The sequence below is a fragment of the Anthonomus grandis genome, chromosome 4 (assembly GCF_022605725.1).
Source record: "Anthonomus grandis grandis chromosome 4, icAntGran1.3, whole genome shotgun sequence".
Classification (NCBI taxonomy): domain Eukaryota; kingdom Metazoa; phylum Arthropoda; class Insecta; order Coleoptera; family Curculionidae; genus Anthonomus; species Anthonomus grandis.
Window position 1 is genome coordinate 28,467,787 of NC_065549.1, and position 13,908 is coordinate 28,481,694.

The 13,908-nt window shown below is 31.1% G+C and overlaps 1 protein-coding gene across 2 annotated transcripts in view; it reads right to left on the minus strand.

Moving 5' to 3' along the window:
* Positions 1-10,310: 10,310 nt before the first annotated feature.
* LOC126734995 (uncharacterized) overlaps positions 10,311-13,908 on the minus strand; it is a 62,807-nt gene continuing 59,209 nt past the window's right edge. For both annotated transcript variants that reach the window (XM_050438864.1, XM_050438863.1), the window contains exons 11-12: positions 11,207-11,375; positions 10,311-11,151 (exon numbers count right to left, since the gene is read on the minus strand). In XM_050438864.1, coding sequence (XP_050294821.1) covers positions 11,050-11,151; positions 11,207-11,375 — 271 coding nt within the window. In that variant the 3' untranslated portion in view covers positions 10,311-11,049. The remainder of the gene's footprint in view (positions 11,152-11,206; positions 11,376-13,908) is intronic.

The window sequence follows — 13,908 nt, forward strand, 5'->3', positions numbered from 1 at the left end:
TTTAAGTTGTCTTGTGATATCACGTGAATGCTACGTTTTTTAAATACAGTGGCCCGCAAATTTAATCAGACAAAGAAAATTTGGTTCAAATTCAATACTTAATAGCTTTTTTATTATTGCATCGATTTTGATGATTTTTTGCCTGATTTTAGACCGTTTTATTATCATAATTTTTTCATATAGAAGCTACAAAATTTTCCAACTGATTTGTTGCTATACAGAGGTTAATAAAAAGTTGAATTTTACTTTAAACTTTATAAACACCCTGTGAAAAAATGCACCACCATAATGATTCTTTTTGCTGCATTTTCAAGCCCCGTCTTTTCTTAACAACTTGTTTTTTAGTAATTCCGATATCTGTATTCTTAAAGAAAAAGCGCCGGCTAAGGAAACAAGGTTTTAGTAGTAAGAATTAGTCTTTCTACTACCGTGCGTAAAGTACATACTTTACACCCTTCTTGAGCATATACATATACCATATATTGTGGCATATACTGAGAAGAAGAGTTAGGCAGAACTACGGCGAGTTTTAAACTCTGGCTGCGTAAAGAGAAGCACTGACAAACGAGTCAAACAAGATGCGAATGCATCTTTAATTGAATCTATGTCCAAAAGAATGATAGTTGTTTTTCAAGCTCGTGCGGGAAATACACCATTTTAAGAAACATTAATAAATCTTATTATCGCTGTTATTCATATTTCCTTTAATCCGGTGCTTTTTTTGTTGCTAAGAAAAGATGGGGCTTGAAAATGCAGCAAAAAGAATTACTATTGGGTTGTGAATTTTTTCCACAGGGTGTTTAAAAGTGTAAAGGAAAATTCGACTTTTGATTAACCCCTGTATTATAGCAAATCCGTTGGAAATTTTTGTAGTTGTTTAAAAAATTATCAAAAAAAATGCAATACTGAAAAAGTAATTAGTGATTGAATTTGAACCAAATTTTCGTTGTCCGGTGAATTTTATGGGCCAGTGTAGATTTTATTATTGGAGGTGTATACTTACTTAGTGAGAATAATTTTTCTTTCTGTATTACCTAGCCCTCAGTTCACTATACTTTTTTCAATTAAATTATTTCTTGCTTAGCGGTTATTCAGTCGGAATAATATAGGCGGACTGTCACTCTTTCCCAAACTCAATGTTATCATCGGGTAACTCTACATTTATGTAGCTTTTCCTCAAGAAGGTTAGAAGGTCATTTTTGGAGGTGTTGATCGTAACTTTAAGATAGATTAAATCAGAGAGGGGCTGAATTTGATGGGTTTGGAACCTGGCGATTTAACGCAGGGCCCGGACGCAAAAGCCACAGTAACCTAAATAGATTCCTGGTGCATAAAAAAGCAGCTCTTTTATGACTGACCTCAGCATTCATTCATCCATGCCTACGTTATATTGCTGGTTCTCTAGAGACTGACAACAGCTAATTCTTTCCTTCTTGTTGTCCTTTTAAGGCCTTTTGGTATTTTAGCACAGGAGTAATAACAAGTCTCACAATGTACAGGGTGTCCCATTTCGGTATGTTTAATGGGTATCTCGCTTATGAAAAGCGGTAGAGAGATTTAAAAAAAATTGCATCCCTGTAATTCTGATATTGCCAGACATATCAAAAAAGTTAAAAATCTCTGATCTGAACTAGATTACTGTTTACTTTTTTTGCATAGAATCGAGTGGCGTACTCAAATTTTCTTTAGAGGTCACAGTTTTTAAGATTTTTTAAAACTATTTTTCTTCAAAGGGACACCCTATATATTTTATTAAGGCCTGTGTGCGCTTGCCAAGAGCGCTATTCGCGTTATTTTTATTAATAACGTGAAAATTTTTTTTTCTATAATTTACATTGATAAGAGTGCATAGCTATGGGTAATCATGGTAACTCAAAACACAAAATGATTAACGATGTGCCATTACTTACCTAGGTATCTGATTCTCTAAAATTATTCTCGGTTAGATGTTTCCAAATTTAGTGCTGATATTCGTTGTTTTTGTTTCTTGTGATCGTTCTTGTTATTGTTGTTAAATTAGTTTTTAATAGGGCTTGAAACCAAAAATTTACAAACTCTGAAAAAGATGATTTCAATACTTGCTGCATATTATCTAACACAAACCAGGCATTAGATCTCTATCTGAACAGGTCAGTTAATCTTTACCTTAGGACTTATGCCTATTTTATCATATAGATATCCCGAAAGAAGACAACCCGAGAGGAGAAATGATAAATTGATATGATTTGATAAATAGATTGATAAATAGAAGAATGTTTTGATAAATCTCGATCTCGAGTTTCCAACAAAGATAACCAGGAATTAGGTATCAACATTTTAACAGTTGTTCAACCCACTCCCCAAACCTCATGAAGGAAAATCAAGAGATCGGTGTTTACAAAAGTGCAAAGGATTAAAAAAAACATAAATACTTTGTATTTATGTTGTTGGAATAACAAGATTGGAAGACACAACTCGTGGTTTTGGAGTCAGTAAAACACGCACGTGATTTTTAATAGCGAGTGTTAAGGCAAGTTCGGATTTAATGTCTTCTGCTTTATTTTTAACCATAATATAGTTTACAAGATTTATGAAGAAAATGTAAACTTAAATGGGTACCTAAAAATTCTACAAAAAAATGCTAGAATAATACAAAACTGGTTAAATGAATATTTTTCCAGGGGATGGATTGGATTAAATGGATCTGTTTGATGGCCACCGGATCTCTCGATTTTGGATTTTTTTTTGTGGTCTTATTTAAATAAATGAATTTATTCAAGGCAATATGCCCAACATGCAACAACATAACTTAAAATTGCAACGAAAAATGCTTATGCTAAATTACAAAGACGATAGAAAATGCTATTAAAAGAATTTGCTTGTAGGAGACATAATGGTCTGAATGTTGAATAATAATTGCGATTTGTTTTAAATTAGGTTGACAGTGGAAATTAGATTTACCGCAAAGGCAACATAGGCCGTGGAGCGGAAAAATTCGGGGTATAAAAAGTATGGAAAAAGTATATATTTGCATGCGATTTTTATTGGGGAAAGTCATGTTAATGTTCTTGTGTTGTTGAGAGTATTTTGCAGCTTAAAAATCAAGAGGCAAAAGCCTGTGAATGTGTCTATTGGACAAGGGGGTTTTTGATATTTGGCTCTAAGAATTTAAATAAAATAAATAAAATTTCAATTTCCTTAAAATTTTGCGTTACAATGCTTACCCACGGCTATCTAAAGTCTGCCCAACAAATCTGTAGCTAAGCGGTATCGGTGCGGGAAACGTGGTTGTAGACTAGACCCGCCTCATTTCATTCATGAAAAGGCCAGTGACGTGCGAAATTTTATAAACCGATTACACAGATTTGAATGTATTAAATATTAAAAAAAATAAGGTTTGGTTTTAATTTTAAAATAGGTATTTGTAGGTAAGATATTAATTTGGAAATTAAGGTCTTCTAAAATATTTTATTTGTAAATATGTAATAAAAAAATTACCGACAAGATTAGGGAAGTTTGAGATAAAAGTAAAGTAAAGAAAACACAAAATTTGTAATACACCTACTTAGTTTATTCACTTAAAATAAGAGTGCCGTACTCGATGCCTGGATATCGCGAGGGAAAGAGCACGGCAGATAATCCGAATTATGCTGTTTAAACATTGAATTTACTACATAATATGTATAATTTAAATTATTATTTAAATAAGTATAATCAATTTGTACCTGTTGAAGATATATTGCTAACCACTCCAGTAACAGTCTCACTCTGCCAGCATTTTTTAAACGTTAGGTCATTGTCTATCCAAGTTTCATCTTAATAGACAATATTGCGACCTTCGGCTCGGTGTTTTTTTATTTCTCTTAGGTATTTATACCTTAAAGATGTTATTTTTGGAAAATTTTCTTCTTCTGGCAATTTTTGCAACAGCTTTCTGCTAGTAGGCACAACTTTAAACCCATATAAATTCGATTTATTAGGTTATTCGATTTATTGAACTATTTGAAAATGAAAGTTGTCGTCTTGTTCTACCTTCGTCATTCGCGGTCTTTTTTTGCCGGGACTAGAAAGCATTTTGTTGGGGTCCGTCCTCATTCTTTCTTCATCTTCTTTGTGAATTTTTTTCACCATTGAAATGCTTACGCCAGTATATTGAGATACTCTTTCAAGTTTGCGCTTTACTGGTAGATTAACGAAGTTATTAGTAGCTTCTTCATTGCAAACCCTAAGAATTTGTACAAGAAGTATATAATCCTGATATTCGATTTTTTTTAGTCGTCGTTCCAATTCATATTACTTATATTTATAGACATTTTATATTCAAAATAACCAACATTAACTTTAAATCTTTTTTGTTTGTAAAGCAATCGAGCTTGGTTTTATTTCATTGAATATGAAATATATTTATTTATATATTTATTTATTACAGCATTAGGCACATAATTTTTGAAATTTAGTGTCGCATAAATTATGATTTTATTTTAATGTTTTTTTTTTCATAACTGTGCTTAAGCTTTATAATTCTCTTATTATCATTTTACTTACCTATAAACATTCGCAATCACTTCCCTTGCCTGGCTATGAATAAAGTTATTCATTTTAACGTAAATAACACAAAAACTGTTAAAAATTATGAACTTTAACAACAAAGAAACACAAACAAAAAAAAATAACACAACAATAACACAAAAACAAATAACACAAAACAACAACAAAACAGCAACAACAATAATAGCAAATAAACTAAACTATGCTACACTACTCAAAAGTCATAGGTCAGAAATTAAGTAGGTACCTAAAAATACAACAATAAAAACAGTTTAATAGCTCAAAAGTATTAACATACGCCGCCGCCACTGAATCCGCAAGAAATCGATATTATTCCGAAAATTACACAAAACCTGGTACGATGCGATCCAATAAGATAGAGAAAGACAGAGAGCTGCATAAAAATAATAAATGGCCGCGATGTCATCAACCAATCACCTGTCCCCAAACAGCGAGATGCTTCCGCGAAAGCACGACGTTGCCGGCTTTGTAAGTTTTATTAGGAATTTCGGATAAATGTTAGTCAATATTGGATTTTATAATATGCAAAACATTAGCAAATAGAACTAAAAAATATGGTTTAAACTGCATTACATTATTTATTATCTTTTTTATGATTAAATAGCTTAATTTTACCATTATATTTACTTTTTATTCAATACTATTTCATTTTTGCACTTGTCAAGACGTGACAACGCTTCAAAATTTCGTCCGCATTCTTTTCGTAGACACAGATCCGATGGTCAAACTATACTATTATCAAGGTAAATTACAAAAAAAAACATTTTGCTACGTTACTTATAGCAATAAATATAGATTATGTTATATTTTTGTAAAGCTATAGGCTTAGGGAAATATATTTAAGAAAAATATAGTGTGTCCTATTGAAAAAAAAAGAAAAATGTCAATATCTCAAAAACTGTGACGTCTAATGAAAATTTGAGTACGCCACTGGAGTCTACAAATACATAACCTTTTACTTATTTAATATATGCCTGACAATAACAGAGTTACAGTGGATGACTGAACATTTTTGATTTTTTTAAAATCACTCTAAAGGCCAAAAGCTGATATAGCTATGGAAAATTTTAGTAGTGCATCTTTAGTTTTATTAGAAAGTAGCACGGTATCGCATGTCTCTATCTCTTTTCATAAGCGAGAAACCCCATAAATGAAATATATAGGAAAATGGGACTCCCTGTACAGCGTCTTCTTACAATATTTACATATCCTATCATCCATGATTTTTCATTTTCTCTCAAAAATATTACACTCGAGAATAATTGTACTAAATATTGTAGAATACAAATGTCCAACAATTTCCTGAAGTATTTTGCGTAAATCGATGAATGTCCACATTTAGTTTGTGAACGTCCAAATAGTTTAATTTTTTTTCTTTTTATAATATTTATTTGTTATTCTCTCCAAATTAAAACTGCGGTTTCATTTTAATTTAATTTTCTCCGTTTATTATAACCAATTTAATTAATATTTTTTAAAACTTAACAACAACAAATCTGCGCGTCTACGATAGCCGTATAAACGTACAGATCACGACACTGGAATCAATGCGCGATGCGTAAAAGTGCTAACATGGAAGAAAAGAAACTCTTCTTAAGTTTATTTCCGCACCTGTTGTCTTAATCTTACCGCATCAGATATCGTTATTTACTTATCAAACCCGCAACAACTCTTAGTGATTAAACCCGAATTAGAAGACCCAGGAAGTCCAGAGCAGGCCTGCTGAAGCCGGATACAGACACCTTAAGATAAGGATCTCTAAAGGCTGGGTTTCGACCTTTTCACATTTACTTTGAATCACAAAAATACAGTCCTCTTTAAATCTCTCACTGAATTGTGTAAATCCACCTTGTACTTAAATAAAAATATAAGTAACAATTTTAAATAAAAAAAGAAAAAGTTTTTTTTTCTTAATACAACAACCATTTTGGTCCTAAATCGAGCACGGATGATTAAAAAAAAATACATAAACTATTTTTGTTAAAAAAAAAGTAGTTGTTTGGAGAAAAACGCAGGCTAGCTCTGCATTATTAACAGATTTACGGATTCGATCTATTTATATTCAATATCTCCATGTCGGAGTCCAAACGGTTCATTTTTAGTGCTTCAAAGGTTTTGGATTTTATTTGCTAAACGAACGATCCGAAGAATATTGTCGCAATGCATTACTTGCTGGAAAACCAATCCAACATCTACTTCACCCGAAATGGGTAATTTACCGCTTCCCCGCATTAGTCTTAACCCTTTCTTTATGTAGGATTGATTATGATGGTCCATTCACTATCACGATGTTACGCACTCGAGGCTCTAAAATACTTACAAGCCTATTTATGTTTATTCATTTGTATGTCTGTTAAAGCCGTTCATTTAGAACTAGTCTCCGACTTAACTGCTGAAGCTTTTGTCGCAGCGTTTAAACGCTTTACTAGTAGAGGTTTGTGGAAGGCTAATGTTAAATCAATTAAAACTCATTTAGTTTGAGTCATCGGAGATCATATCCTGACCTATGAAGATCTTTATACCGTTTTTACCCAAGTTGAAGCTTTAATGAACTCTCGACAATTAACTCCTGTGAGTCTGGACCCTAATGATTTAACCGCTCTTACTCCCGGTCATTTTCTGCTGTTGGAACCTCTAAGCGCCCCCTGAACCAAGTTTGGAAAATATTCCAATTAATTGGCTATTTCGTTGGCAGTTATTAACCCGCTTTTAACAAGCCATATGGTCTAGATGGTCTCACGAGTATCTTCATACTCTTCACCAGCGCACAAAATGGCATCAGTCTTCCCCAACTTTATAACCTGGGTCACTTGTTGTCATAAAACAAGACCAAATCCCGCCACTTTAATGGCCGCTAGGGCGAATTTTGGGAACTTACTCGGGTAGTGATGGAGTTGTAAGACTAGCTAAAGTTAAAACATCTACTGGCACTTTTAAAAGGCCCGCGGTTAAACTTTCTGTCCTCTGCCGATAGAATAAAATTGCGCTTTGGTCGGGCGGAAATGGTTTACATATGGTGTTGGTTACAATGGTTAACCGCATTACATATCGTGATTTACTTATCAAACCCGCCACCACTCTTAGTGATTAAGCCCGATTTAGAAGACCCAAGAAGTCCAGAGCAGACCTGCTGAAGCCGGATACAGACACCTTAAGGTAAGTATCTTTAAAGGCTGCTTTTTCGACCTTTCCACATTTACTTTTAAAGTGGAAAGGTCGAATTAAAATTGTAAATTATCACAAAAATACAGTCCACTTCACCTCTCACTGAATTATCTAAATCAATCTTGTGCTAAAATAAAAATCTAAGTAACAATTTTAATAAAAAAGGAAAAAGTTTTTTTTCTTACTAGAACAACCAATGAATGTCCGAAAAGATAATAAAAAAAAATCTTTTGATTTAAAATAATCCGTAGAATATATAGTTATGATTTTTATGTCCCCTAACCTTATGTAATTTTTCTTTAACTCTAGGAAACATAAATTTGACTATTTATTTTTCTTTAAGTTTCTGAGCAAAACATTCATTTCATTTCTTTCCACCAATTTTTACCGTAATATACTGGTGATAAAATTAAGAATTTTTCGATGAAATTTTTTGGATGCAAAATTATATTAATTTTTTGTAACTTTAAATTCATCTTCAGAATTTTCCAGTTTCTTTCACTTATAGGATAGGATTGGGGAAGTTTTTTATATAATTTACTGAAAACGTCATTTAAATTAAAATCTGTGTCGCTGCAAAATTCATTTTGCACGCCTTCGTAATTTTTTAAGCCAGATTTTTTGCCTTGGCACCGGACGGTGGGATGTGCAAAGGAATCCACCTAAAAGCACAGATACCCCATTATGTAGTTCAACTAATGATAATATATTGACCCCAATAACAACTAACCACGAGATTGTTGGTTGCTCAAGTAATTTTTTCGACAATCAACGTGCCATAAATTTTCAAATTTGTCAATGCATATTTTCGCGTTAAAATACTTAATTTTCGAATTATATTTTTGTTTTAAGATTTTCATATTTTCATGACAACCTATAAGTAGGTTTAATCCGAATACAATAGAATAAAGAGTATAAACCAATAAAGACACCACCAAAGTTTATTTATCTATACCGAAAATAGAGCCTTAATAATACACGAATAAAACATTTGTATAAAATATTAAATATATTTTTATTTCCACAATATCTTTTTTTTATTTCAATGATTAGTACACAATGGGCTGTAATTTCAGGTCGGTACACAATTATAGTAGTATTTACATGAACATTTTTTAAAGCAATACTTAACAAATGGAAAAAAGAACTTATCTATTAATAATAACTCTACAGTACTTTTTGTCTTGTTTCTTAAAATATAAAGTCAGATCTGAAAGTTAAGAAATTAGGATTTCTTAGGATTTTGGATAGAAACTAACACCAATATCAATAAGGCAAATATCCCAAAAACCAGACATATTCATAGTATCAAAGCTAGATTTTCCCTTTTTTTTTAATATATTTACACTACAAAGGCCTTTACATATAAATCGTCTCTTTCTGTATTATCGAAAACAAAAATACCGGATGTTTTTGTGAATTTTGCAAATAAGCAATTTTATTGTCTGGCAATCCTATCTGCGGCTAAGGGTCATCGCATTTCTCTATAGCAACAAGCATAGCAAATATTTAGGTGTGATTAGACCACATCGGTACACGCCTATCATGTATGGTCAGTTCACCTGATGCGGAAAAGATCTTAGAAAAAATTATACATTTATTGTATACCGTAGTAAGAAAATATAATTAAAACCTTAAAGATCCATGCTACAATCCTCAAAATCTTTTTCTATATCTTTTATGATTGCACAAGATTAAAAGTTAAGTTAAAATAATGTTAATTCGTTTGCAATTAAACTCTCAACGTCAGCCAACCAATAAATTCGAATATTATGTCGAGAATTAGTACAATAGTTTCAAAGAAAAAAACACTTTAATCATCTATTTGAATGGTTGCAGAAAAGAAGATAAATAAGCGATTTATTGGTTTTCCTAGCCAGTAGCAAACCCTACTACCAATTTCAGGAAAATAGAGGTGACAAGAGCCATTTTTATCGATAGTTCAAAGTATTATCAATTATATACAGAGTGTCTCCAGGAACCGCATCGATCTATTGTGGGAAAACGATAATTAAAATAATTAAATCTGAAAATTTGACAATATACTAAAGTCGATGGCTAAATTATGATCGATACTAAACTCGGCTAAAATACGAGTATTTTCAAGATGTAATGTCAGTTATACCGGAAGTAGATCAACTTCGTTATTTTAAATGAGAATTAACAGACTATACCTATATTAAGGCATTTTTGGATTCTACATTATACTCTTTTAATATTTAAGATCTTTCCAACGACATATCACTCGACATCACATTTAAGTTTCAGGGTTGGTGCCACCCCCTCTTAAAGAGGCGTACTAGTAGCTATTAAGATGATTTAGTGATTATTAAGTTCGTAAATAAAGCCCCAGCGTTTTTTAAAAAAGCTATTGGACTGTCCGTAAATGGCTCTGCTTTACAACTTATAATAGCAATCCCCTGATTACGATACATTATCTGAAATATCTTAAAAAAATCCTTTTCAATGGTATCCTACTTTTTTTTGTTTTTTTTTTGTTTATTAAAACGTTACTTAATTAAATTAAAACCGTATTTTTCATTGTTAATTTCATATATGTTTCATGTTGTAACATTAAAAATTATTGAATTGTCACCCTGTATATCTGTTTTAATCAATACGCAAATATTACAATTTTGTGAATATTAAGTGTATAATAATTTTGTGAGTATTAGTTCCTATTAATATTATAATAAAGGCAAACTACGAAAATAGTATCGAGAAGAAGCTGCGTATTTTATTTCAAAATATCTCCATTATATTTTGCCCTAAAAAATTATTTTAAACAAAAATGACAGCTACTAAAGTTATGTGCATTTCATTTCTTTTATTGCATCGTTTTTGAAATTTTCGCCATGTGTTCTTTACTCTTAACTTAAAACTTCTACCAAGTGCATTCTTTCTTTGTCAATTTTCACTCTATAGAAATATAAAAAATTAAAATATTCGTTGAAAAAAATTTTACGTTTTACACGTGTGCAAATTTAACGAGTATCTTTTCAAAAAAAGGGACTTTTTTTCTAATTTTTTAGATTTTTTCTCTTTCTTGAGCAAAATTTAAAAATTGATGGCATCGGTTTCAGAATATTCGGACCTGAAACCTCTCATTTACTAACTAGTTAGCTTATTGAACCGCTACATGAATGAAGAGTACAAAATTAATGGTAACAATATAAATTCTAGTTTGGTTATAATAAATATGCCTGCTCGCTATGGGATTTGCACTTAACGCACTTAAACTATGAAAACACAATGAACAATTTTAGAAAAAAGCAATTAACGAACTAAACTATAAAAAAGATATTTTAACTAACAAAAAGATATTTTAACGTCTTTTTAAAATCTCCAACTCTTTTTTACGGGGAACAAGAAATTACTATTATGATTTTTTTTTTCATCGCTGTAAATTGTATCCAAAAATTTCAAATAACGTTGTGTCTGAAAAAATAGCAATATCAAATATAACTTATATTATTTTTCCATCTATACTTACAGTATCTTTACTGAGTTCCATTGCCCTTGTAATAAATGAATAGAGAACATAGGATTGTGGAAGATTGCAGAGTTCTTTGTTAGGATTTAGCCGCATTACTTTTATCCAAAGTAAAACCAATTTCACGTATTCACATCGATTTCTTCTTTTATATTCTAAATAATAACATCTAAAATTTATTTAAATATTTAGTATTAACTAATTACCTCCTGCTATTATTTCGTTCTGTGTGGATAGAATTAGTAAAAAATAGAACAAATGTTTTATGTTATAGTTCGACGCCATATCGGAAAATAAATACACCTATCTATTGATTACATAAAGTAATGGCCAAAAGTAGATAGACAAATGTTTTTTTTTTTAATCAAAGGAAATAAACATTCTATAATAAAGATATTTAAGTATATTATGGGCAACATAAACATGTATAAAAATAATAAAACATTCTTTAGAAACAATCACCTAATTTGGTAAATAATAAGAAATATATTCTGGAAAAAAGTAGATAGACAATTTTAAAAAATAACCAATACTCTTTTTTTCGAAGTATTTTTTTTTAATTACAGACTAAACCATCTACAATATTAGTATTTTGTAAAATACCCATTATTGTCTATTATAGCCTGAAATTTACGTGGCATTGATTCAATAAGATTGTCTATGAGTTTAAAACCAATATTTTTCCATTTCTGTTGCAACCGTTCGAATAATTCACCTTTATTTGAATTGTTTGTATCCCTAATATCACGATCTACAATTTCCCATTAATTTTCAATGGGATTAAGATCGGGTGACTGGGATGGCCATTTTAAAACTGGTACTTTTTCTTCTTTGAAAAATTGCTTCATAATTTTGGAAGAATGCTTCGGGTCATTATCTTGCTGGAATTAGAATCTCAATGGTAAATTGTCTTCGACATAGGGCAACATAATATCTCTGAGAATATCCCTGTACATAAACCTGTCCATTATGCCCTCTATGCGATGTAACGGGCCCATTCCATAATCTGAGAAGCAACCCCAAACCATCACTGATCCACCTCCATGGTTAACTGTGGGTTTTGTGTACTTGGGATTCAAACGCTGGCCAGAAGGACGTCTAACATATTGAATTCAATCGGAATTAAACAAATTAAACTTCGATTCGGCGCTCCAGCAAACACGTTTCCATTCATGCTTTGTCCAGTGTATATGCTGACAAGCAAATTCCAATCCGGCTAAGCGATTATTTTTTGAAGGCAATTGTTTTTTTACTGGCCTACGTGCAAATAGATTCTCTTCTACCAACCTTCGTCTTACAGTCCTTGAGGACACATTACAAATCCCTAGAGCCTGTAATTCTATCTGAATTTGACGAGAAGTCATGAAAGGGTTATTCTGGCTAATTTGTTTTAATTTGCGTACAGCTCTAGTGTCCATTTTTTTTGGTCGACCAGATTTATTTTTTGGCTCTAATGATCCTGTCTTTTCATATCTTTTAATAATTGCCCAAACACCTTTTCTTTTAACATCAAATCTACGAGCAATATCAATTTGACGATCACCAGCGCGATATGCATTAATAATGCGTTGTCTTAAATCAAGAGAGAATCTAATTCCGCGTGGCATGTTGCACCTTAAGTTAAAGAGAAGCAATACTATACTAATTTTATTTTATAAATATCTAGACAAAAAAATAATTCCAAAATTGTTTTTGTCTATCTACTTTTGACCAGGTATATTTATATTATTGCTTTATCTGACAGCAAGCAAAACATTTAACTGAAATTTATTGGTATCTTTTTATAGACCGCCTTACAAATAACGATAATTAAAAATCTAGGGGACCTGTGGGTAAATCTTTAAACAATTATATGAAAATAATACTTTGTTTATCTACTTTTGGCCACTACTGTATACATGTTATTTTATATACCATAACCAATCTATGCACTTTAGAGACTAAAAGAACAGTTTTAACTCTGATACAAATACAGAATATAAGAAATCAATGTCTGATTATATTATCACAAAATCTAACTTAAAAATTTTATTACTTAAATCTTTTAACGATATTTTAAAAATAAAACAAAAAAAATCTCGACAAAAAATAATTATTAATCTACTTGGTAATAATGAAAAAAACATCATAAAAGACTATGATGATGATCAATAGTGATGAGTTCAATAGAAACCAGCTAGCTGGATTAAAATGGTGGGTTACTTTCGGACGTAGGGCAGAAAAATAAATCGTTGTTAAGTTAAACACTTGTTGTTGAAAACTTTTGTCAGGAAATTTATCCTCAAGCGTACATATAATGAGGTAAAAGTAGTCGAACACCGAGTCGAAAGTAGTTACACTTGTTAGAAATTATTGTCCTATTGTCCTTGCTATATACTATTCCATCAATCAAACATGAATCTTTTATTAAACTGCTAAATATGTTATCAATAAATATATCGACTTTTCCATCTGGCATCTTGCAACTTTGACAAATTTTACTGGCACTAAAAGAGCAACATGTTCGCAAAAACTTTGGAGAAAAAAGCAATGGTTTTTACTGCTTTGGTCTAACGGCAAAAGTTATATAGTAGTAAAAAATTAAAATAAAACGTTATAAGTAATGAAGGAGTTCATATTATTATTTAACTTTATGCAGGTTAATATTTTAGTCACTTTAAAAAAATTTAGAAAAAACTTGTTATGTTTTATTGCCTTCCTTT